Source organism: Manis javanica, chromosome 9 (assembly GCF_040802235.1).
Source record: "Manis javanica isolate MJ-LG chromosome 9, MJ_LKY, whole genome shotgun sequence".
Lineage (NCBI taxonomy): Eukaryota > Metazoa > Chordata > Mammalia > Pholidota > Manidae > Manis > Manis javanica.
In genome coordinates this window covers 8,726,648-8,752,412 of record NC_133164.1, presented here as the reverse complement: position 1 = coordinate 8,752,412, position 25,765 = coordinate 8,726,648, and the positions used below count along the sequence as shown (strand labels likewise).

The following is a 25,765-nucleotide window of genomic DNA, read 5'->3' as shown; positions in this document are numbered from 1 at the left end:
CTGAGCAAAGGGCTATTCAATAAACTTTCACCTTTGGAAGATAAGTGATTAGAAGCCTATTGTCAGTGGGTTGACAGTATTCTCTTCTAGATGGAAACCTTTATACGTGGAAACGGCAAGTAATGGCCTCTGTGATTGCAGGTTCTTGTCACTGTGGAAAGTGCATTTGTTCTGCTGAAGAATGGTATATTTCGGGAGAATTCTGCGACTGTGACGACAGGGACTGTGACAAGCACGATGGTCTCATCTGCACAGGTGCAGTATTGGCCTGCTCGACCTGGTCTGTGCCGCAGTTTGCAGTAAAGACAAACACTACCCACACGCTGTGGTAGCTGGCTGGGCAGGAGAGTGTCCACCAGCTGCTCGTGTGCAGGCACCGCATGAGGGGAGGTGGGCATCTGGGAATAAGCACTGGTATTAATCCCAGGCATAGGAGAATACAGAACAGTGAAGCCAATTTATATGACTGTTGAAAAACTTCCGCAAAGTAACTGCCCTTTCCCCAACCCATACATAGACAGTTATATATTGAAAAGAGACAAGAATTCTCTTGACAACCAATTCACCTGGAGACTGGCGTGGGGAATGGAGGAGGATTTTGAACAGGCGTTCAGGTTCCACTAGTTCAAAGATGGTTGGCGTGGTGGTGGTTCTCAGGGAATGGACTGTGTGTGTGTGTGTGTGTGTGTGTGCATGTGTGTGTGCAGATGGGGGTGTGAAGAACACTTGGCAGTGTAATAGATCCTGCTCTCCTAAGTCACTAAGTCTTAATAACTTGCTATAAAATACATCTGCTTAAACAAGTTACAGAGGACAGAGAGACATGCATATTTGTTTTCTGTGTTTCTAGCTGAAGGTAAAAGATGAATATTTGTGTCATTAGGCTGGACACTCACTTTCTGTCCTTCCCTACAACTGAAGGCTCCTCTTCTAGCTGATTATTCAGCCTACCTCATATTATGTCAAGGTGCTTTATGTTTTTTACTTTTTATTCATAAGTCAGATATAACTTGCTCTCTACCAGAAAACAAAATGACATGGAAGTCCAGCTGGACTGATACAGGATGGTCACTGGTGTACGGATCCACATAAATGGGCCCCCGTAGATGCCAGTGTTTGAAAGATCAGATTTTTCCTAGCTACTTAATATGACAATAATCAAATGGCTGCCCAGCAAGAAAATCTGTAGAGGATGAGTGGAATGGTTTTGATTACAAACAGTTATGGTTTAAAACATCTTCACTTGGTGCATTTCTACATGTTCACAACTCTCACGTGTGTTTTATTGCAGGTAATGGAATATGTAGCTGCGGAAACTGTGAGTGCTGGGATGGATGGAATGGAAATGCATGTGAAATCTGGCTTGGCACGGAATATCCTTAAACAGTTCCATGGAGGAGGATGGGATTTTTATTTCTCTAGGCCATTAGAACACATAAATGCAACGGAAACCATGTATAATCACCATTAGGGCAGGTCAAACAGACTATTGTATGTTTTTCTATTTCTGAATGCCTGAATGAAATCTGGGTAGCCATTAAAAATGAGTTAAGCAAAGTCTGATGTAAATCACACCAGAAAGAAATTTTCTTCCATAATCTACATCAGTGGTTCTCAACGTGGGCGACTCTGCCACCCAGAAAAGAGTTGGCATTGTCTGCAGACAATGTTGATTGTCACACTGGCTGGGATGGGAGGGTGTGCTACAGGCTTCTAGTGGGTAGAGGCCAGGGATGCAGCTAAACATGACAGCGCACAGGACAGCCTCCACCACAGAGAATTATCTGACTCAAAATGTCAATATTGCCAGAGTTGTGAAACACTGAATTACATGATTGCTAGAAATGCACAGCTCTATGCAAAAAGGACCATATTAGCATCTAAAGGGAAGATATATCCTCACATAAATCCATTGATTATATTTTGCCAGGATTCCTTATCATTCAGCTTTTCTTTAAGGGGACAGTGAAGGCAAACCCACATGAGGTATAAAATTGGGGGTGGGGAACGAGGGGAGTCCAGAGACCTGTTAACCAGTGCTTTTGAAAGAAAAAGAGTGGTCGGTTTTAGCCATTAAGTCATTTGTCTAGTCTCACTTTAAACTCACAAAGCAAGATTCTTTTATGATGAAGGAAGAAAGTATGAAAAATGTACAATTTAACATTTTTAATAAATAGTGTTATAAGTTGTTTATACCCTGTGTCAATATATATCTTCCACTTGCGGCTTTAACCCCCAAAGTGAGGTGTTCTTCAGGGGTATCTATTTTCTGTTACTAGATCAGTTTTTAAACTGGGCAGGGGTTACGTGTACAAGGAATCTGATTTTTCACAACTTAAGTTACTCCATGGTAACTTGCCACTTAAAAACACAATATCTGGTTAAATATACGATGGGGATGAAATATGCATTCGTTTCCCTTAAAAGACTCTCTGATTTCTAAGGATACATTTACTTACTAGAAAATTAGTACCATACAAAGAAGTCAAAAGGAGATATTGTGATAAAATGGCACCAGTCTCTAAAGCTCAGAGGATAGAAAAACAAAATAAAAAAATGACTTAAATAGAAATTATAAATATTCACTCAGTGATAAGAACAAAACATTTATTTTCTTAATGGTGAAATTTTGCTCTGTATGAAATTCACATTGAATTATGAAAATGTACAATAATTTGGACTTCCCTTACATATTTACAGTTAAATCTACTTTCACACATTAGTTTAGGCAACCTTTAATTATTTGGAGCGAAAAAAAAAACACACATTTTTTTCTAAATGTGAATTGTATTTTGTAAAATCCTAGAATAATGTAACAAAATCGTTTCCTTATTGTTTGAGATGAAAATTTTACTTGGAAATTTTAATGATGTAAATACTCTGTGGTCATGGCTTGAACTTTTTAAGTCACATCACCAAAAATGAAAATATGTATCCACTGAGTTACTTAAAAATTTAATATTGAAAAATATTTAAGAGAAAATTTAACTGATGCTGATTTTTTATAGTACTAACAGTGTTCTGATACTTTAGTAGATTTATAAAACTGTTATCTCTATCCTGAGACTAAGGAGTGCAACCGTATTAGCTGTATCTTTACTACTGAGCATGTCAGTTGATATATCAGGTTGGTAAAGGAGGGAAATATAAGCAGTTAAGAAAGAATATAGGTTATATTCTTTCCTGTCCTCTAGCCTAGCATTTTAAGGCTCAAACAAACCTATTATAATTGCTCAGTAGCAATCTTGATGACTTGAGGATGCACACATATTAAGATTCATTACACTATCTAGCCAGGCATAATACAAATAACATTCAAATTCCCCTGTTGCAGAGCTCTGTTTTCTATAATGGACCAGCTAGTAAATATTTTAGACTTTGTCAGCCACATGCGTCTCATATTCTTCATTTGTTTGTGTTTAATATTTTAAAACTGTTAAAAAAAAAGAGAGGAAATACCCTCATACTATGTTGCTGGGTCATACAAAAACAGATTGTAAGCTGGGTTTGATTTGCTGATGAGTGGTAGTTAGCCAGCTTGCTTGATCCTTGACCTGCCCTCAACTGCCAGTGTCTTACCACGTAAGCCTAGGGGTGTCTTATTTTCTTGTTATACACTAGATTTGTTATCCCTTTTCCATTAGCAACAACTATAGCAAAAGGCTCCTCTTTTCATATTTTCATGTAAAAAAAATGCCCTCAGCATTTATGTCTCTTAAAAAAAAGTTTAGATATGGAGAAAGTATTACACTATAAGGTTCAAAATGTAATTTGTCCTGATTTTTTTAAGAAGGTGTAAATATATTACAGTCAGCTATATCTTGGGTTCGTTTAGCTACACATTACTGAGCCACAACTGAGTTATTGCAGAAATCACATGGTATCTAAACTCTAATGCACATTTTTCTTTTAAAACAGAGTATTTCTTTTTACTTCTTTCTGTCTGCCATATTTCGTGTGTGTGTGTGTGTCTGGCTCTGGCAATGGAGACATCCACAGATCTATTAAGAAGTGATTTAATCTACATGTTGGAAAAAAAGTTCCATGGAAAGACTAAATTCTACCCTTCAATGTGATTTTGTACTTTGACTTTTGATTTCCTTACTGAGATAAAAACTGCCCCTTAAAAAAAAAAAAAGGTGGGACAAGAACAAACTTGTAATAGGTCAGAGGGAAAATGTGCAAATCTGATTGGCTTGTTCAAGTTTTTCTAAAATTACAGTGGGATTAATGGCAACTGGGAAGGTTGCAACAGTTTTGCAGCTGCTTGTTTGGCAGACAATCACTGAGTTCTTTCACGAAGACTTTGCAGGGAAATCCGACGAGGGTCCTAAGGCCTAAAGAGGAGAATCATTATACCCTGTTTTTCCTCTGAGCACCTTGAGGTAACCCAGATCACTGCAGCACATTGAAAGGAATGGCCTCCTCTACCTCAGATGCCAACCTTGGCCAGCAAATCATATAGAAGAACAAGAAAAAACCAAACCGAAACATAGCTCAGCCTTCATTTGTAGACTCACTATCAAAACTTTGAAACCCTACTTGGTACTCAAGAGAGTCAACAGACCCATGTTCCATCTGTAATCTAAGATCCCTAACCTATGAAATGTAGTTTACTCCAAGGTAACACAATTCACATCTGGCCAGTTGCTTTCCCGGGACATAGTCTTGTTCTGAAATAAAATGAAAATAAGTTGAAATTATTTTCACTTCCTTCTAAAATGGATTTCTTAGTCAATCTGGTCTCTTCAAATGTTATTCTCCCTCTAATATGAGGAAGAAACCTTTAAGTGAAGTGATACATGTCTTAAAGAACAAGATGTTTTCTGGTTGTGTTGTTTTGCTTTTTAAGAGAAACAAATCGAAAATTGGTTCGCTTGAAAACATCTGACCGTTTTATTGCTTTAGACATTAATTAAGCAACTGGCCAGCTGTGCTAACAAAGCTCCACTTACTCTCCAAGAGGCGAACAATTAGAAGGGCTGCAGCAGGAGTCTTGGGCACCCACTGTGGAGAAGCCACCCCCAGCCCTAAAAACCTCAGGGCAATGAAACATTTAGAGCAAGAATCCATATTCTCCAGTATTTGTGAGGAGAGGATGGAGTACCACTGTACTCTTCACATAAAGTGTACCATTTACATCTCTTGTGTAATTTTTTCTGGTAGAGTTTAGTAAAATATTTTAGAAAGCAAACTTAAAATAAAAATGGTGACACCTGAAATATTAAAACAACACTCCTGACCATTGATGAGGGGTGGGTGAAGCAACTGGCTACCATAAGAAATCAGTAGAAATAACCCTCCTACAGCAGATATGCATGCAAGGGGATGTGATATTGGAGAGACTCGATACAATTAACCTGTGTACATGGAGGTACAAAATACACGGCCTGTAAATACAAATGAATTCTATCATATTTACTATGCAGAACATCAATAGTGACAGATTACACTTACTTAATAACAGCAAACCTAATTTTGGAAGGGAAAAAATGGTGGAGTCTTACCCTGGAAGAATAGCCAGAGAGGTATCATCAAAGAGCTAAAATTTTCTTTGGCATGGTAAACTGGAAAATTGAATTCACCAACTTATTTACATGACAGTTCTCTATATTTGTGGGTGATGCAATGCCATTTTGTTACATAAAGTCGTTTGATGTTTTATAATATGCCTTTGTATAAATATTTTATTTCAACATGTACTTGTGAGTACAAATGATAGTAAACACAGAAACTACAATGCAGAGAAACTCTATGTATGTAAATTGAGTCATACATACCAACAGTTCTTGATACACATGTCCTATTACATGCAGTTCATCCAGTGTTGTCCTCGTCCTATGCAACAGGTGAGACCAGACACCAGGAAGTGGTCTAATTACAAATAACAAGGACCCCTCTGCAATATGACTAAACATATATTAGAAGAAAGTATTTTGACATCCATTCATAGGGATAAATGCCCTTAGAGACAACTCGGATAAAGCCCAAACTGAGGTGCATATTGACATAAATGTGTCCTTTACGAAAATAAATCTTGTATTAATTTTAACCATTAAACAGGCCCGCAGGGGAAAAAGAAGCTAATAAGTCAAGCTGGTTACTAAAAAAAATAGGTGGGGTTGTTTGATGTGTGTGTGTGTGTGTGTGTGTGTGTGTGTGTGTGTGTGTGTGTGCGTGCACATGCACATACACTTGTACACATGGGTGTTGGGGTAAGCACTGTCTATAAACCCATCTAATTGGAATTTCAAGTTAAATTATTCATAGTTTGCCACATGTTATGGAATATATGTCTTCCCTAAATAATTGGTTAATGAAATTCATCTTATATATTTCATCCTGTTAAAAACCATAGACTTTAATCTGACTTAAAGAGAAATCAAGAATGGTCGAAGGAATCATTTTGTGGTATTTTCTTACTTAAGCATTACCGACAATAAATCTACTCAAACATTATGCTAACTTTTTATTTATTAAAATGGAATCCAATATGAAAATGAAATAAGCATAAACAGTTAAATTTATACTAAATCTTTAATCAGCTAAGCAGGCCAAAATTTTTAAATGCTGGGCAAGGGCTGTTGTGGAGACTTAGGAAAGCGGTGACAAAATAATTTCCCGGGTAAATACAGTGCAGGTGGGGGAAGATGGCAACTGGGTCATCCTTCTACATGGAAATAATAACAAGAAGCCAGCACACTGATCCCACATGTAGGTTTCTATAAATGAGGTTCAGTTTGGTCTCAATGAACTCTTCTGAGCAGAAAACGTTGAATTTTATTAAGTATACACAGTCAACAAATATTTCCAAACAGTTTAGTACTAAACATTTTGAAACTTTATATCCAATATTGAACATTTGGCATGGTTGCTTCACTGTGTAGTCAACTATCCATGGCCTTTCTTAGTAGCTGTCTTCCCTAAGCTCAGAGTTACTCCAAAGGAAATTAAGAAAATGAAAGAAAACCAAAGCAAATCAGTGGAATGGACGGAAACACCTGATGAAGCGTGTTGGTTTGCCTTTCATTTTATTTAGTCATTGAACAGACTGCATTCTGAGATCATGGCAAGGCACCTCTCCTCCAGCCCGCGGGCGACCTGGGCCCTGGGGGGCTGAGTGACGGGCATGGACCGGTGAAAGACACAGTGCCTGACTCAGCATGCTGAGCTCAAAAAAATATTTTTTCCTAATGTGTCCAGTTTAAAAACCTGTCATTAAACACCAAAAATAGTAAAGTCTAATTTATAACTAACGTTTGCATTGCTGCCGCAGAAGAGAACACAACAGCCGCCTGCCCATGCTCTGCTGACTAGGAGTGCAACGCAGCCCAAACCGGGGATGGCATTGAGTTCGGTTCATTAAAAACAGGAAGGATTCTATCTGAAATGGATTTAGGTAGCACAATTCTCGTAGGTTGTAATGACTGATTTTTCTTTTCTTTTTTTTCCTTTTTTCCAAATAATGAGGATTAGTCGATGAAAAATGAACCTTAATCAGGCCTACAAGGCCTACAGAGTTCTTTGGACCCACTTTCTCAAAAACCAGTGGGTCTTGCTCGCTGGGCAAGGCAAATGTTACCATAACCAGTAAGCTTGTGATACGTATAAAACACACACACACACACACACACACACACACACACACACACACACACACACAGGATACTAGAGGGGGAGGTCAAACACATATCGTAGAGAGCGTCCCGTGGACTGTGTTCGACTCGTTTCTCTCCCCACCCGGCCGACCTCAGTACGCGGTACCTGCTACTGCACAGAGCGTATATGTGTGTTTAATCGATAGTGTGAACCGGAGACAACACCCTTAATCTCTATAGACGCAATTTGTGATAATATTTAGAGGTCTTCCTGATTCCCTGATGGCTCTCCAGACTAAGCCAACTGCAACATTTAAGATTTAGAGGGAACCATCCCTGCAAAAGGTCACAGACAGTGGAGTGAGCAGCCTGTAAAAATGGGAAGAAGAGAAATCCAGAATAGCACAGGTTTACAGCGTTCTAACTAGAAATTACTCAAGAGTATTCATGTGCTACAAAATTGAACTTAAACACATGGATTTCGCTGAAACGGGACTCAAAAAGGATTATGGGTAGCTGTCAGCAGGCAAGGTATCGGGTGTAGTTGTGAAGTATGTCATTCGCATGAAGTGTCACAGTCACAGAAAAGATATTAAAAAGGCATTCCATATCTGGTAGGGCATTCCGTGGTCTGAGTTGAGCTGGTTGTCCAGGTGTCTTCTTGTTGTGGGGGCGCAACAGGTTGAGATTTATCCACTTGGAACCAAGAAGTTCGAGACAGCACAGAGCCAGCGTTCGCTTCCTTCCAGCTGCTCCTCAGCCACAGGAGCAGCAACGTCTGTAAGCTCAGTCACTCAGCCGGGCTCAGGACGAGCGAGTCACAACACCTGCGGGGACCTGGCTATGTCGTCTTGCTCTTGGTGGTTGGTTTGCCTCCGTTCATGATCGCGGACGCGCTTGTGCTTTTACTCGGCGTCACCCCGGCCTTCGGGACTGTTTCTCCAACGTCATGCAAGGATGGTTCTCGGTACATGGCAACTAGAGGCAGTAAGGAGGGTATGGGGAGAAGAGGGAGAGGAGACAGTCCCTGGTTAGGTTTGGGAATGGCCTGCCCATTGCTCATACCCTCAGCCCTGGGCCCTGGCCTATTTCCCCTGCCATAACGCAGCCCTACTGAGAGGGAATTCCTCGTTTGAAGCAATAGTTTCCCACCCAAATCAGAATTCATTACTTCCCTTTCATTCTCTGGTTTCTATAACTAAAATGTGTACATGGGTGTGCCTGGATTTTTGTCTAGGAGAAGAGGTTTAAATGGAAGCCATGGCCTCTTTGTAGGCTTTGTAGGCTTGAGACATACACACACACACACACATGAAGTATAGAACAGCAAGCTCTGAACTTCCCATATGTCTTTTCAAGTCTAAGTATTTGCACTCTAGATCATTAATATTCTCTCATGTGGTTCAGAAACAACGTAGCCACCCACACGTGTCAGCTTCAAAGCTATACAAAACAATAACAAAGAACTGGCTCTCCTTAAGCCGGGACCTTTTGGAAATCATTTAGATTTCCTCTCCCACAATCACAGGAAGATAACTTTAAAGAACAGTAGACAACTGCGTGGCAGTTTATATTTTTTGTGCCTCATTTTCTGACATTTATTAAAAATCAAGTAATTGATGTCATATACAGGAGAAGCCCAGCATGGCAAGAGGGCAGGTGGGCCTGACGTCCGAGGAGGCTCTGAGGAACTGCTTGATAGAATCTGGTGACAAATCATAGCAGTTTATGTTGCTTTTTAAAAGACGACTCTAGGGAGTTCTGGGAAAGGACTTTTGAGAGTGACTGCTGCTTGGGGAAAACGAGCTGAGTTAAAATCATCTGCTATCAGAAACACAAGTGAATTAGAGCTGCCCAACCTGCTTTTTAGGCTTTTGAAAGAAGTTTTTGGTATTTTATGAAGAGCCCTTATGCTCAGTGAAGGTGAGTGACCATCTGCATTCCCCATGTCTGGGGGGATGGGATTTCATCTTTGGCAATAAGTCACCATATGGGTTTTCAGCAACACACATTGGGAAGCACATCTACGTCAGGCCTGTACTAATGACTTGGCGTGGTCGTAGAAGGAATTTGTCCACATCCATGGAGCACTTTCTGAACTCATGCTCCCATGACATTCAATTAGGGGACAACAGCATCAGCACATTAACCTTGATTGTCCGTGCAAGTAAAGTTGTGTAAGAGATACACAAATGCCCCGCAGCATCAATAATTAATGGAGTACCTAATTTGCCCTAATGTTGCCAATGATATAATTCACATCCTGTATGGGTTTTGAAAGCTTGAAATTAATTTTCTTATTTATTACCCTATGGGATAACCTCTGTCGTTAAAACACCCCCTTAATTGTTTTCAGAGTACTTCTGTCTGCTAATTATTTGAAAATACTGTTTCTCTCTTCCTCCTGTATGAATAAACATGCAACACACACATATACACAACACCCCAGTGTATGGCCCGAACACCAAGGGATGTTATTAAACCACATCTTTAGAGTCTCAGATATTTCCTGCTTGATACACAAAAGAGCTGGTTTCCAGATTTTGCCTCAGTTAATAGACATAAAGGCCCCTTTGGTTTTCATTACATTTATGCAATGAAAAGGTTTTGAAATTTAGTCAGTTCCTAACTGTCCATCTTCAAAACAAAAACTAATGTAAAGAGACAAAGCAAGGTGTCAAATAAGCCAAGATTTTTGTAAAGCTGCACTTCACTTAGTTTTTTGATTTTTCATTTGTACTTGAACATTATTCAGTCTGATGGTCTCAACATTCCTTTAAAATAAGGAGGCCAAATCACAGAGGTATCATTTTGTCAGAACAGATAAGCCTTCTAATTTCTTATTTCTGCTCTAATTGTCTTAATATCTGTCACATAATGTGAATATTTCACTCACATTTCAGACACTGGCATAATTTTTCCTTTCCTAGATAGGCCCTAGCCTTTGGGTTTCATGGAGTTATTCTACAGGCAAATTTAGTTAAGGGTGAGTCAATAACATTGAAATTATAAAGATGGTATTAGCGAACAAGGGCAGTTTTCCAAATTAGGCAAACTGAAAAGTGAATTATACATTCACAGGTAAGTAATAATTAATCAATATTTCAAAGTATCTCATTCCTATGTAGCAAATATGGAAACCAATAGGCATTTTCTCTTGATGGTTAAGGCTTTCCTGTAGGAATAAAAAGAAAATCAAACTGTCTAAGCTAGTTTAAAGTGTTTATTTAGTTATTGTAGATCTGATTTTCTGCAAAAGCTAAACAAAAATGTTTGAAAAATACTTTTCAAGAGTCTCAATATTAATTTTTTTGGTAGCTCTCAAACAAAGGTAACATAGATAAAAATAAATGATGCTTCCGGTAGAATCCTCAATGAGAAAGATGCAGACATTTCTGAGCAACCAATCTTTATAGCCTGCTTTCTGGGAATCTGGTTCAAGTAAACGAGAAGATTTCACTGTTTACAGGTGATCATAAAAGGCGGTAAAGCCAAAACTGAATTTACTAAACAGTCATGCAGTTTGGAAGGGAGGTAAATAACATCAGCAAGTTCTCTAAAGGCCAAGTTATTAACTCTCCATTTTCTGTAATAGAATAATTCACAGGTATATGATTACTTTCAGCTAGATAACATCAAAATTGGCAAATACTTGTATGCCATAATACCCAAAATGCAGGTTTTCAAACATACCTATCGCCCCAGTCACAGATTTGTAATGACATTAAGGATGTTTAATTTTTTAAATTAATTAATTAATTAAAATTATTAGGGCTAGAAAGGTTGGGGCAGTGAGGATTTGAAACATTAAAAGTGGGTAGAGAGGGAGTTTTCCTGGCATTTTTAAAATTAATGATGCATGTATATATATATATATGTGTATATATATATTCCATTAAATACTGCATATGTGTGTATTTTATGTAAATATCCACATAATATAAACACATATATACAGTAAAATGTACAAATCTTAAGTGCACTACTTGGGAAGACACCTGTGTAACCATCACCCAGATCAAGACAAGGAATATTTCTGCCATTCCCTGAGGGTTCCTTGTGACCCTGGTATCGTTATCAGAGTGAAAAATAAATGTGGAATAAATCTGATAAAGAAAATGCACATGTAACACTCACCTTCCAATGGCTTGGGTAGAAAATGAGCTGCTGGTTTGGTTTTCTTTACTCTGTTTCCTTTCATAACTTGCCCTTCCTTATTCAATCCCAAAAACCAGGCTCTACCAGATTCCTGTTGTCTGTACAGCATAGATGAGTAGATTACATAATAGTTTTCAAAAACAGATTCTTTAAACTTGCATTCAGGGGTAAAAAGTTCCTGTCGAGAGAAAAGGAAGAATAGAAAGTGAGAAGAAGGAGTGGGAATTTCTCTGAGCTTTCTCTGTGTTTCCTCGGTCACCATGCGAGTGAGTCAGCCCTGGGACTGGGTGACCAGATAGGTCTCTTTCTGCAGCGCTGAGGGTCTGTACATTACTTTCAATGTATGGCGAATAGAGAAGAATCTGCTGCAGTTGGGAAAATATATAGCAAGAGTATGGATGTCCTTTCATAAGCAAATAGAAGACATGAGCAAATTCAAAATAGTTTGCCTTAAACAGAATACAGTTCAACCAGAGCATAACCTGAGCCAGCACAATAAAGTAGCAGTATACATTTAGAGTGACCTAAACAACTACAATATATATTTAAGGTTTTTGCACCTCTATTTTCAATATTCCCATAGGAATAATTATATGACACCTTAACACTTACCAACTACTCATTGAATCATTGATACTATAGGGTGACCCACTGTGCTGACAAAGAGACAAACTGAAACCTCAAATCAAAGCCATGACAATCAGCTGGCACACAAACTGGTCACCGGAGCTGAAGCCAGGTGTGGCGTTAGCGGGTGATCATGGCAGGAGCTGAACAGAATGACCTAATTCCATGGTATGCAGGCCCACTGAAACTCCGGAAGAGAAACATCAAAAGCGGCCCTGTCTGAAGTCCACCTGGCCTTTTTGGAAAGAGTACAATGAATTAAATGCCATGACTCTCAAGGTGATGGTCTACATTGATGAGCAGCACAAAGCTTACTGCTCTGTGATTATCATTAACAACACAAATGTTTATAGATGGTGTTCACATACTTCTAAAACCAAACCATACAAAGCATTTGATAGATTTTTATTCAAAGTAATTAAAAAATTCAACCTTCCTAGTTTTAGACTATAGAAGCCGCTTACGTAGTTTATGTGGCTATTTTAAGTAGGCTCAACACTATGTTATTCTATAGATATGAAGTAAGGATGCAAAACAGAACTTGATTGTCATTGGTCTTTTAAAAAATGCCACTATACTTGAAAAAACTTCACCTTAATAGGTTTTTATGACTGCAGAAAATATTTCTATTTCCCTTTTAAAAAGTTATTTTCTATACACATTATGTAAAACACGTCCTTTAGTGTCTAAAAAATTAAACCTTTAAGAGTTAAAGTTACGCTAACCATAATAAGGAATGTGACATTATTGCCCGTAGAAATTCTTGCAATATTTACCATGAATGTGAATTATCAAATAGGGTCTCTTCAGGATATAGTTTATTCAAAGTGCCCCATAACTTTAACTGATTCACTGACAACTACTTATTTTCCAAGGGGGACAAGTTTTGTTAATGGTGGGTGCTTTTCATGACAAAGATCACAGATCCAGTGATTAATCTGAAGAGATTAAAATAGCCAAAGACAGGTTTGGCCCCCTCCCCAAGGAATTTATGTAGACTTTCATTTCTTTTAGTAATTCTACCTCAGGTTTGAATGATATCACATCCAGATAAATGTTCTTCCACCAAATTCTATTTCTCCGAATCCCCCCCTTATCAGTTCTCTCCCTAATAAATGGTGGTTGCAGGGAATCAGTCTCAAAGCCATGTCAGAGGAAAGCCTGATAAAAGGGTGCATGTCCACACATTTGTGATGAGGAAAATAAAATGGAATCCTGTAAATTTGGTTTATCCAAAAGAGAGTAATAAATATAACATATTGGTTGAAAGTGTACCTTCTAGGATAGATTAGGCTTTGGCATGTCACTTATCTTTTTACTGAGATAGGCCAGGGCATCCTAGTAGCTTATTCACTGGGTAAAATGTGTCTGAAAACCAGGTGGGGGTGTGGTTGGTAAAAGCCGACCCAGTGGGTCGTCAGGGGTCAGAGGAGCAGGCATCTGCGTTCTTGGACGTCAGAGCCTGGCTCGCCTCCTTGAGAGGCTCCCTGATGACTGACCTTTGGAGCCACCAGGGCCTCCAGCTTTGGAAATGCAGGGCCATAAGGGTAGCAACCGTGATGCTCATCTGCTCGCCCGCCGCAGTGGAGGGAACATGGGGAACACTTCCTACACTACCAGCAGCAAATCAGCAACAAGTTGTCTCTACTCTAAGGTGACGACGTTGAGTAGAGAAGAGAATGAAGACCTTTGAGGTGGAAGAAGGCATTTATTCTCAGGGTACATGTTAAGGACATCCAACACTAAGTCTTCTTAGATAAAATGTTTGCATCTTAGGACTCTGAGGAGGTTGATTTCACATTTTCTGTGAGCTGTGCCAGTGGTTTTGCCAATAGGCGATTCTTCCTGGCGTCCACAGCCAAGAGCCCTTGCCTTTGGTGGTTTGTGATGGTGGAGAGGGGTTGGTACATTTGCAGCCTTCTTTATTCTGGGTTAAATAAGCAATGTGCGCATACACACACTCACATGCACATATTACATCAAGGGTACTGTTGTCCGAAACTTTTTACTAGACTTTAGACTTTTCAAGAGTTTAATCTGCTCATCCAATATGGGAGCCCCAAATAATTCAGCATTCCCCAGGAGAGTGTTAGTCATTATAGGGCCAAGGAAAGTTGAGTTTAGTTATTATTTGTTTGGTGTCATAAGGGACAAATATACTTTTAATACATAAATGGGAGGCAGTGGAGAGGAGTGACTATGAATGCTAGTCCTGGCCCTGCTCCTTACTATTACTAGCTGAGTGTCCCTGGGGAAATCACTTAACCTCTGAGCTTCCATTTCCTCCCCTGTAAAATGGGTACAAAAATCACAGGATGACAGGATGGTTAGAAGGACCGAATGAATTCATACATGCTACATATTTAGAAGAGAAGCTGGCACTCGATATTTATTCTAAAAAAATTCCCTATTACTTATAGTCTAAAATATACCCTTATCAGTTATTTCAATTCTATCAATATTTCAACAAACCAAAACGTAGTTAAATGATTAAAGAGCACCATTTTATATCAAATATTGGGTTCAGCAACAGATACACCAAAAGAAGGAAGATTAGTCACTGACCAGAAGAATTTTGTCAAAACCCTCGGGCTTCAAAAATGACAGTACAATGTAATGTTTATTAGGGTAGACTTACCTCCAAAATGCTAGAGGGAGTATAGGTGGAATAAATGATAATGTGAAGGATAAGAGTTGGAAAATGCCATGGGACCTTTGGAGAACCACGGTTAGTCCATTATTGAGACTTCCGGGGGGCAGAAGTGCAGAATGGTGTGGGAAAGAAGGTAGACTGGGAAACTGTGACAGGCTCTCAGACACTCTGATAAACAGATTAATTGAAGAGGTTGACATGTGGAGTTCTTAAATCAAGGGAATAATGACACAGTCTGATTAGTATTTGGTAAATACAAATCTGTTGTCCATGTGGAAGATAGTTTTGAGAAGCTTGCAAACGCATGTTGAAGTGCTGAAGTCCATTCTCCTGCAAAATGCACTGAACATTGTAGAACATGCCTGTGTGTGTTCACTTCAGCAATTTGTGATAATAATCAAGGGTGCACAAAGTAAAGAGAGAAGTACTACCAGAGTTATGACACATTGCTAAAGTAAATTCTGAACAAAAGAGAAATGCTACATTATAAAAATTATTGAAGAGAGAAACTCTTGTCTTTTTCTAGCCACTGACTTCTAAAAGGTATTTCCTTGCAAGGAAAACGTGGCATTGACCAAATAAAACATAATACATGAACATAAATGCTCTTGATAGTAATTGTACAATTAATACAGTCATTGTCTTGTGTTCAAGTCCTATTACATGCTTTACAGGGACAGATGGAGTGAAAAGACTTGTAATAATTTTAATGGTTGAGATTCCTCAGGGATCATGTGCACAGCAGAGGCTGCAACTCAAATGCCTCTGCTTTCCAGGCAGACACAGGAGGGAAGCAGGGCGTGGAATCATGGCACCCGTATGAGGATAAACATTCCCTTGCTCGGGATTGGCGTTGAGGAGGGAGGGAGCAGTGGAATGACAAAGCAATGGCTGTTCCTCACATGGTTCTCAAGTGGAAATAAAGCCTTAGATCTTTAGTAGATCTGGTTCATCAAGGGAAGTAAGAAATTCAGGTCTCTAGAGTTCATTTCCTTTTAATGGCAGCAACTATTTCCTAGTTCTTATTTGTGGCTAGAGCTTGGACCAAGAGGCCAATGGGGCCCGGGAGCCTCCAGCTGAGACCTCTGATGAAGAGAACCACCAGACCACAGCAGGAAGGACCCCAGGTGGTTCATCAGCGCAGCCCTAACCTAACGGAGGGTTTTCCTGCAGTTGAGTAATACTCAGACTGCACCACTGAAACACTCTAAAGCTGGCAAGGATAATATGAGAAAGCCTATTTGAATTTAAGCTTAAATATAAATTCTTTGAAACTGTCAAAATGAAATAGATAAGGAGTTTGAAATGTCTTTTTCCTCATCGAGCCTTCCTATATGTTTAGAAATACCAACTCCACCACAATAAAATCACCAACAGTTGAGTTCCGGCAAAAGCTGAAATATTAATTTATGTCATTGCCAAGCTAAATCATCAAATCACAGAATAGAAAAAAAACAGCAATTAAATAAAACTGCCCTATCTCCTTTTATGTTGTGGTTGTTTGGAAATGAAGCGCCATCTGTGGTAAGCTTATTTTCTGAATGGTAACAGCGGAATTCCTCTACTGAGGGAAATACCTTTGTTTAGGAAAATACCCCCACGGGCCATGTGCATGCACAAGGCTAAGCTCCTGGGTTCAGGATGAAAGGAGAGGATGGAGGGAGGGAAGCAAAGAGGGAATGCCTGTGTTCCCACATTCATGTCCAATAAACAGCTATAAACACGGATAACTCAGCGTAACTGTAACCTAAGAACTAAAAGTGACCTTGAGAATCTAAGTCAGTGGTCCGCAAACTACAGCCAGTAGGTCACATACAGTTGCCACCTGTTTTTGTAAATTCAAGCTATGAGTTCAGATATGAGTTGAGACAGAGATTATATGGCCCACAAAGCTTAGATGTTTACTGTACAGTCATTTTCCAAAAGATTTTGCCAACCCTGATCTAAGGTAAATTTTGAGGATTTTTCCAACCTAGGTAATTGGGGGAAGTGTTGTCAATCAAATTTCAAATTCCTAAGTAGCTAAGAATTCCCAAGTTACACTTGGATTGCATTAATTTTCATTTATACAAATTTATACAATTTGAATCAAATTTTCATCAGTTTCACCCTTGGAAAAGCCTTTATAGTGTGTTATGAGCCTTGGTTTCCAGAAGGAAATGCAGGTAGTAGCCCACAGCTTCCATTTAATTACCGCATCACCTTCGGCTTTATCCATGACTCAATAAAATCATGTTTGGTTAATATCTACAGGTTTGCCTACCACTAGCACCACCACTGCCACCACCACTGCTTCAAAGAGAAAAGATAAAAACAGGCTTTCCAGACAAACATATAGCATTTATTAGCATACAAGACATTTCTAAAATAGATTAATAAGAGAGGACAGAGAAATATTGGACATACAATAGCAAATAACACATAAAATAAGCACAATAAATATAAGCTATTTTGATTCTACTAACCTTTATATTTCAGAGTCATCAAAAGCCTCAGTCTCCTCAGAACAACAACCCAATTAATGACCCTGACCTTGAACTTATGAATATTTCTCCCCAGGCTTACACTGAGAAGAGGGAGCCTCAGATTCCAAGCTCTTCATTGGAGAGTAGTAACAAACCACAAAGGTTTCTTACAAATCTCAAATAAGATAATATCAGTGCAAAATGATTTGTAAACTATAAACTGAGTTGTAAACTCTAGCTACATTTATAAACTGTAAATAGTACTGAAAAGTCCAGCTCAAATGTTAATTGTTATCATAAACAAGGTGGTAGTCAATTATTCACAGGTTTCAGCTTAATTAGACATACCTTCATATGGGAATCCTGAGGATTCATTTAACCTGCATTCTCAGTTTTTTCTTCCCTATCTTTAGAAGATGTAGCCTGCTAGAACTTATCCTGGGGTCAGCAGAGATTTATCCCATTCGCCTTCATCTTCTCTAGTTTTAAAAGCAATTAGATCCTTTAATGATTATTATGACACTACCCAGTTCTCTAAAGAAAAAATATGCAGAACACTCTTAAGATTAAATAAAAGGGAAGAATTTTCTGACCTTTCGGAAGATTTTACAGTCACGAATTTTGAAACTACAAAGAATCTGTCGCTAACATTTAAAAACAGATAATTTAATAGATTAATGAATTTTATTTACCTGAAATTCTACATAATGAACTATTGATAATATTAGGTTCTGATCAGTGCCCACAGGGAGAAAAACATTAGTAACTTGTGTGTGTGAACTTCAAACTACAGTATAATTATATGTGTGTTTAAAAAACAACTTTTATTTTATAAGACTGAGTGATTTTAAGTATAATCTCACCTTATATTTACAGGTCCAGAAGCTGTTAACCTAAGTAGTTTCCAGTGGAACAAAATTGTAAATGAAGGATTTGGGAGTTTTTGCCTGTAAACATATTGCTTAATATTTAGAAATTTTACAAACAAATAAATACATATATCTTTAGACATATTATTTTATTTATTAAAGATATTTTAAGTATTATATTATGTATTATATATTTTATTTTGAAGATTTATTAGCACAGTTTTAAAAATTGTGGCAAGAACACAATTTGTTTATTATAATGATTGAATATTAAATTAAATTATTTGTTATATAATATAAATATGTATTTTATATATTTTAATATATATGTTATGTGGACATATATAAAACATTTTCATATTCATATTATATATTCATATATATCCTTATTATATATTATCTATATTATATATATTTACATATATAAATACATACATATAAATACCCTCACTATTCAGGGACCTATAGCAATTTCTTCACCTAGGGACTTGTTAGGGATGCAGAATCCCAGGCCCCATTGCTGATCTAATGAATCAGAATTTGCAATTTAACATGATTCCAGATTATTTTTGTGCACCTGAAAGCTTGGTAAGTATTAGAATATGTACATATTACCACACTAAACAAATTAACACATCAAAGCAAAATTTTAGGGAATATCAACTAAACTGGTATTATTCATAAGCTTGCTACCATTTCTTAACATTAATGTAAAATTTACTAAACGAAGAAAATGGAAACAATAAAAATATGAAGAATTTACATCCCATCTTTAATCAAGAAATTGTAAAATTATACGTAGAAGTACATTCCAACTGCTTCTATAATGTTAAATCTGTTGTCTCTAGAATATAGACATGGATAAATTCCTAAAATAATAATGCTTGTAACGTGAACAGATGGTATCAGTGCTATAAATATGAGCAAAAACCTCACCAAATAAATATGCTTGAGAAAGTATTCATATAATCATACACCATCCTCACACATTTGTCAGTGTTCAACAGTGAATGTCTCAACATAATAATGATTATTCTAATAAATATTATAAATAATATTTCATTACATTAGTGACTATAGTTAACACTTAGTTGTGTATACTCTGTGCTGGATCCTATTCTAAGCACTTTATATAATCAACTAATTTAATCCTCCCTATAACTGCATGGGATTGGTACTATTATTATTCCCATTTTAGAAATGAAGAAACAGCACAGAATGGTTAAGTAACTTGCCCAGATACATTTGTTTTTATCAAGATAAATATATATTTAACTACTCCAACTCACTTATCAGATTCTTCAATTGAAAAGATTTACTTTTTTAGATTTGTGATCAATTGTAAAAATGGCCCAAATTCTTCAGCCTCCCCTGGATCAATGCCCTTAAGCATGTACTTTGACATTTCCTCCCACTATGAGCACAGATGAAGAGAGCAGAGGCTTGATAAGCACTTGTAAAAAAAAGAAGTTTGCCCTCTCTCTGCCTCCCCCACAGCCAGGAGAGCATGCCTGAGCCACCCTGCTGGGGACAGACATAGACGAGCAGAGCCCGCTGCCCCAACCTAAATCCGCCCATTCCTGGACACGTCATCAAGCTTAAGATCTACAGAGCTACCTAGCCAAGCTCCATATGACCCTAGATGCACAAGCTATATACTCTTACGGTTATCTGCCCTTGTGCTGATTAGTTACATGGTATCATTAAGGCAATTGATAGCTGATAAAGATACTTAATAATTCAAGTGAATTATTCATCCAACTAAAACACAGATAGTATGTACCTTATGCTGCTGAGCTTTATCTACATACAGAAGAAAATACAGATGTAAAACAGTAATGCATGATATGCTAGTCTACTGGCAGAGATGACACATATTTTAGAATATAGTTGTAAGTGGAACAAAAATAAATTCAATGAGTTAGAAAAATAAACAAGAAAACATATGGGTACTCAAAATGAACCTCTTCTCCCCTTCACCCATCCCTTTCTCCATTGATCAACTAAAGAAATATTGAACAAAATAAATTGGATTGGCTGCCATCTGTTGCCAACTATTCTCCCCAAAAAACATTTATTGCTGTCATAAATTACCTGGGGCAGGGTTGACATGGGATGAGGGTGTCCTAGTGGATGGTGTTGTGAATAACAACTGAGCTCTCAGGTTAAATGTGCTCTGGTGTTTTGTCACCTATCAGCTTCCTAATATGCATATATTTCTTCAACATATGTAGGGTCATATATTTGTGGCATAGAACTTTGCCTAAAAGGGAAATGTGAAACTGTTATAGGTTTTTATGTGAAAGGAATCAGACTGAATGTATGTAATAAAATCCAGAAAAAGTGAAGCCGTGTGTTTAAAAAATATTTCTGGATGGTCTGGGTGAATAATGTCATCAGGTAAAAGATGCACACCGTGACATGCGAAATCTCTTGGTCTGACAAATACTCAAGACTTCATCAGAGTAGAGATTCGTGGTGTCTCAAAGTCAGACTGTCAGCATTGCTTTATCCTCCGTGTTGAGGATTTTACAGATTCAGTTGGTGATTGGTAATTTGTCACAGCGTATCACATTGGGCCAAATTTATTCATATCCTAACCATGACAATATCAGTGAACATTTGAACATTTTAGAAATGGTGTTATCTCATTCAAAGGAAAGTAATAAAATATATTACATAGCCTCCATCATAATACTACTTAAGGTATGGTCAGCGGCACTGTGCCCATCTACAAACTATTTCCTGTCTCCAATGAAACAAGAACAGAATTAAACAAAAGCATTTATAAAATTATAACAGCTTAACAGAGTACGTTTCTTATGTATGTTGAACATAAAAATAAAAACTCTGGGCATTTTTTCTATATTTTTAAAAATGCTTTTCTAATAATTTAATTTTATTATGTTTCATGGAAGTATCTCTCAGAAAAGACTGGAAATTTAAAAAAAATACTGCCTTTTACCACAGTTAGTCTAGGGAATAGTACTCTGTCCTAGGCAGTCCGACTCTATGGCCTGGGCTCTAAGTCACTTGTTATACCCCTGACCAATATAGTTCTAAAGCAAATCACAGAGAGGAATGCGGCTTGACAGCAGTGACCCCAAGGGAAGTTAAGATAGTTCCAGAAAGAAATTTCTCCTTCAATGAATGACTTTTAAGAAAGGAGTGGAAAAGATGACTAAATCCATTTGGATAAATTATTTTAAGAATTATCAGCCTTAGCATTCATTTTACTCTTTAACCTAACTTTATTACTTTTTTCTAACATCCAGGGAGGGTTGTGAACAGGCATGATGGTCCATGTGGTGCAGCGCTGTCACACATTACGTATACCAGAAAGAGAATAAAGAAATACAGGGAGAGAGAATTTATATATAGGTACAGATAGCATTTAAGAAATAAGACTATATGATTAAGGGATTCCAAGGTATTTGGGGAACAAAAGGAACAAAACCTGTGTTTCTAGAGTCAGAGCACCAGTGGTGGTGATGACGGTGGGGGTGGCAGGGGGGGAGGTGCAACAAAGATATTCCTGAATGGAACAAGTGCTGCAGAAAATATCCACTTCTTTCACATCCAACTAGACAAAGATGTTATCACTTACATTAGCAAACATTTTCAACTCGTTGCACTCGATTTTTTGTTGCTGTTGTTGTTAGCCCAAGCAAGAGCAGAATTTGCTGTGCAGAAAATTACTTTTTAAGGTGACATAGTTAGCAGAGGTCAGTTCAGTCTCCTGTCATGTCCTACCAAAGCCTCGTCTGGTCACTTTATCTTCCTTTATATTTTCTTTCATCTCTTCACCCCTCTCAGCCCCTGCTATCTTGAATGACTGAATGTAAAGTGACAAATATGTAGCTGGGACTTTTATTCTTCCAGATTCTATGAGTGAATACACATTTGCCTTCATGAGTTATTTCTCCCACATACCTCTCTGAACTCTATTCTTATTCTTATAGAATAAGTACTATTCTATATAATACTATTCTATATAATAATAAGAAGTACTATTCTTATAAGTCTATGTGCTTCTCTCCTTAGGATTATTTCTACATGTATCTGTAAGCTTCTTCAACTTTCCTTTCTTTAAAACCCATTTAATGCTTCAGTGAGAGCTTCCCATTAAACTTTTTTGTATTAAGCACATGTTATAGATGTTTCCTGATAAAACATACTCAGGCAAAACCACTTACTTGTATAAATAAAAAGCAAACCAAACCAATATATCAAAACCATCCTTTGATCCAACTTTAAAAATACAAGCTTCCAGAGAAAAATGAAGGAACTGTATAAGCAGGTTCTATAGTACTCCTAAAATCCCATTATTCATTGAATAGTATTGATCTGTATTGAGTTTTATGATTTTCAAAGACCATTCACATATATCTTGTTCAGTTCAATAATGCTGTTAATAATGCTTAAAGAAGAAAACTAGCATTATTCCATCATAGATGATGATTCTGAGTCTCCAAGAGTACAAATCCTAACAAGCAATGGATGTTTTTATATCTGTGTGATATTTTACATAAATCATGCTGCTATTATTATATTAGCAAAAATCATTAATAATGACAATGCTGGAAATATCAACCAAATGCAAGAGGTTTAATTTTTTTCTCAGACACAATTTCCAGATTCTGGAACAATGTGCTCAATAATTCTAAAGTTGAACACAAAATGACAAACACTGAACACTGAAGAGAGAAGCCAGGAAAGTAAAAGGAGAGATAATACTTTAGCAGAAAGAAGAGGAACTGAGCAGAGAAGAATGTCGACCTCTTGGCCAAATAACTCTAACTAGATGAAGCTGAAGCCATCAAAGTTCACTTCTGCCATGGATTTAATTCTCTCTAAATTAGCACTGAATTTCTTTCATGTCATATTAGGAAAATTTACAGGCATTTAAGAATTATACTGTTTTACATTTCCAGGTTGTTGGTTGAGAATGTGATACTGTGAAGTAGAAAGAATTGTATTGTTTAAAACTGGTGAAAAAGAAAAAGAAAAAGAAAAAGAAAAATCTACCATTACAAATACTAAACTTCCTGTCCAGGTATTAGATGATAATTTGAAAATTTGAATATTGTGAGCACATGGAAACAAGTTTTCATTATTCTATACCTAATTATGTCCAAAGTTCATGCATTTAGTTATGCAATAAAAATGTAGTTTCTAGTATTTGCCAGTCACTGTTTTTGATCTTGAAATATATTGAGCAAATATTGATTATAGTCTGCCCTCCCTTAGGGCACAGAGTCTGGTGGGGTACACAGATATTTACACTAATAATTATATCATTAAAAATAAGATAAGTTCTTACAAGAAAAGGAATGATTTCTCTAAGAACATAAAACAAAAAAAATCTGTCCTGCCCTGGATCAGTAAGGGAAATTATCAAACTCTGGGCTGCAATCTGAAGCACCAGTATGAGTTAACCAGGCTTAGTGCAAGGTGAGGAACACACTGGGAAAGGGCACTATCATGTGCAACAGCCCTGGGGCAGCAACAGAGAGAGATCATTTGAAGGACAAAAAGTAAACAGTGAAATTGGAATACAGAGTGCAGAAATCAAAGTTGAGATCTGGGTGTTGAGCATGAGTGGAACTAGATGGCCATGTCAAGGATTTTGGACTTTCTTTAAGAACAATGGCAAGACATTAAATGGTTTTATGCAAAAAGCATGCCACAATCAGGTAGCATTTGGAAAGACTACTCTGGCTATCATGTGAAGAAAAGAAGAGGGTCAGTTTGGATATAAGAATGCAGTTTGTCTATTGCAGTGCCCAGCAAGGACATTAGCAGGAGATGCAGAAAAATGGGCAGACTGGAGAAATGTTTAGGAGGTCAAATTGTCAGTAGGCTGCCAACTAGGGGAGAAGAAATGTCAAGGGCAATGTGTAGGTTTCTTGTTTGTGGAACTGAATGACACTTGGTATGTGTACCTTGCAGTTTCTGAAAGGTCAAATACTGCAGTTTTGTATTCTTGGGCAAAATAAGCTTACATGTATAACATACGTTTACATGATGCTCTCTGCTTTTTTATAGAATATTACTTCAAATATCTATAGGCTAACTTTCCACAAGATTGTATTTTTAAGTTTTCCCTTAAATAGACTGTGTGTGTGTGTGTGTGTGTGTGTGTGTGTGTGTGTGTGTGTGTGTGTATGGGTTTTCAGTTCCAGATTACTTTTGCACATTCCTAGAACAAAGGCAGATCATAGCTGAGGAACTATTATTAGTAGCAGAGCAAATAAGTTGGAAGCGGAAGCACTGGAATTTGAGAGGAACAGTTCACTTAATTTCAAATAGTTTTATTTATTTATTTTAAGTTCCAGTCAGTAAACAAAATAGGTCCCAGATCACCACTAAATCATAAGAAGATGATGATGCCCATTACAGACCTCTGAGTTGAAGGTAGAAAAATTCGCAGAAGTTTTCTCTCATAAATTTGCCAGGGTAAGAAGGTATTCTAAGTCAGTGAATCGGTTAAATACAAAAGAATGCCCCCAAATTGCCAAAGAAGTAAAGTTTGTGACTTTTTCAGAATAACATGAAACATGGTTATTCTTAGAATGTTAGGGCAAGGGGTTAGAGGTAGGCTCCAAGATATTTATTTCCTTAAACACTCTTATTTATTCATCACTCATGAATTCATCTAATTATTTTAAAAATGATTTTCATTTTCATGTTGTATTACAGCAAATCAATACAGATCCCATCAGCACATCCTTCCTGCCTTCATTAATCTATGCATTTTGATCCTATACTTGCCATGCTTATCTTTCCATATTGAACAGTGTAAACTTTTAAGACTAGTTTCATAGATTAGATTCTTCCAATTACTCGACCAGTCCAATTTGCTATTGCAGCTAAAAAGGCCACCCCGAAGGTAGGCCCTGTGAAGAGGAAAAGTGAAAATTAATTCGCAAGCATCATCACACCTTGTTACAAAGTCTCCTGAGCCCCTCCCTGGAGGGCTGTGTGCTCCCTGAGTCATTTCACTTCTAAGGATAATATGAACATGCTGAGAAGGACAATTAAATCAATCAAGCAGTCAGGAAGTGGTTGGGATACGATCAATAAATATGAATGTCGTTGCATTAAAGTTATCAAGGAAGAAAGCTGTGGAAGAAAGACCAGTGATCACTGAATACAGCCCCATGTATGGTATGGGGATGAGCGTTGAGGATATGGCAATGAAATAGACTGGGTTTGTTCCCACTTTGGCCCCTTAACTAATAACGATCTTGAAAGTGTCATTGAACCTCCAAAATAAAATACCTACCTCCGTGGAATTACTGGATTGGAGGGGCGTGAGCATAGCTTTTGGTGTAAACCATGCACTCAATCTCAATAAATGCTAGCTTATTATTTTTATATAAAGACTAAGGA

General features: G+C 37.5%; 2 protein-coding genes across 7 annotated transcripts in view; one reads left to right on the top strand and one right to left on the bottom strand.

Moving 5' to 3' along the window:
* Window positions 1-2,193, top strand: part of ITGBL1 (integrin subunit beta like 1) — a 186,694-nt gene extending 184,501 nt beyond the window's left edge. The window contains exons 10-11 of the mRNA XM_017676074.3: window positions 142-255; window positions 1,292-2,193. Coding sequence (XP_017531563.2) covers window positions 142-255; window positions 1,292-1,383 — 206 coding nt within the window. The 3' untranslated portion in view covers window positions 1,384-2,193. The remainder of the gene's footprint in view (window positions 1-141; window positions 256-1,291) is intronic.
* Window positions 2,194-2,332: 139 nt separating this feature from the next.
* Window positions 2,333-25,765, bottom strand: part of FGF14 (fibroblast growth factor 14) — a 562,413-nt gene continuing 538,980 nt past the window's right edge. For all 6 annotated transcript variants that reach the window (XM_073212385.1, XM_073212389.1, XM_073212388.1 and 3 more), the window contains 2 exons: window positions 11,736-11,934; window positions 2,333-8,576 (listed from right to left, as the gene is read on the bottom strand). In XM_073212385.1, coding sequence (XP_073068486.1) covers window positions 8,440-8,576; window positions 11,736-11,934 — 336 coding nt within the window. In that variant the 3' untranslated portion in view covers window positions 2,333-8,439. The remainder of the gene's footprint in view (window positions 8,577-11,735; window positions 11,935-25,765) is intronic.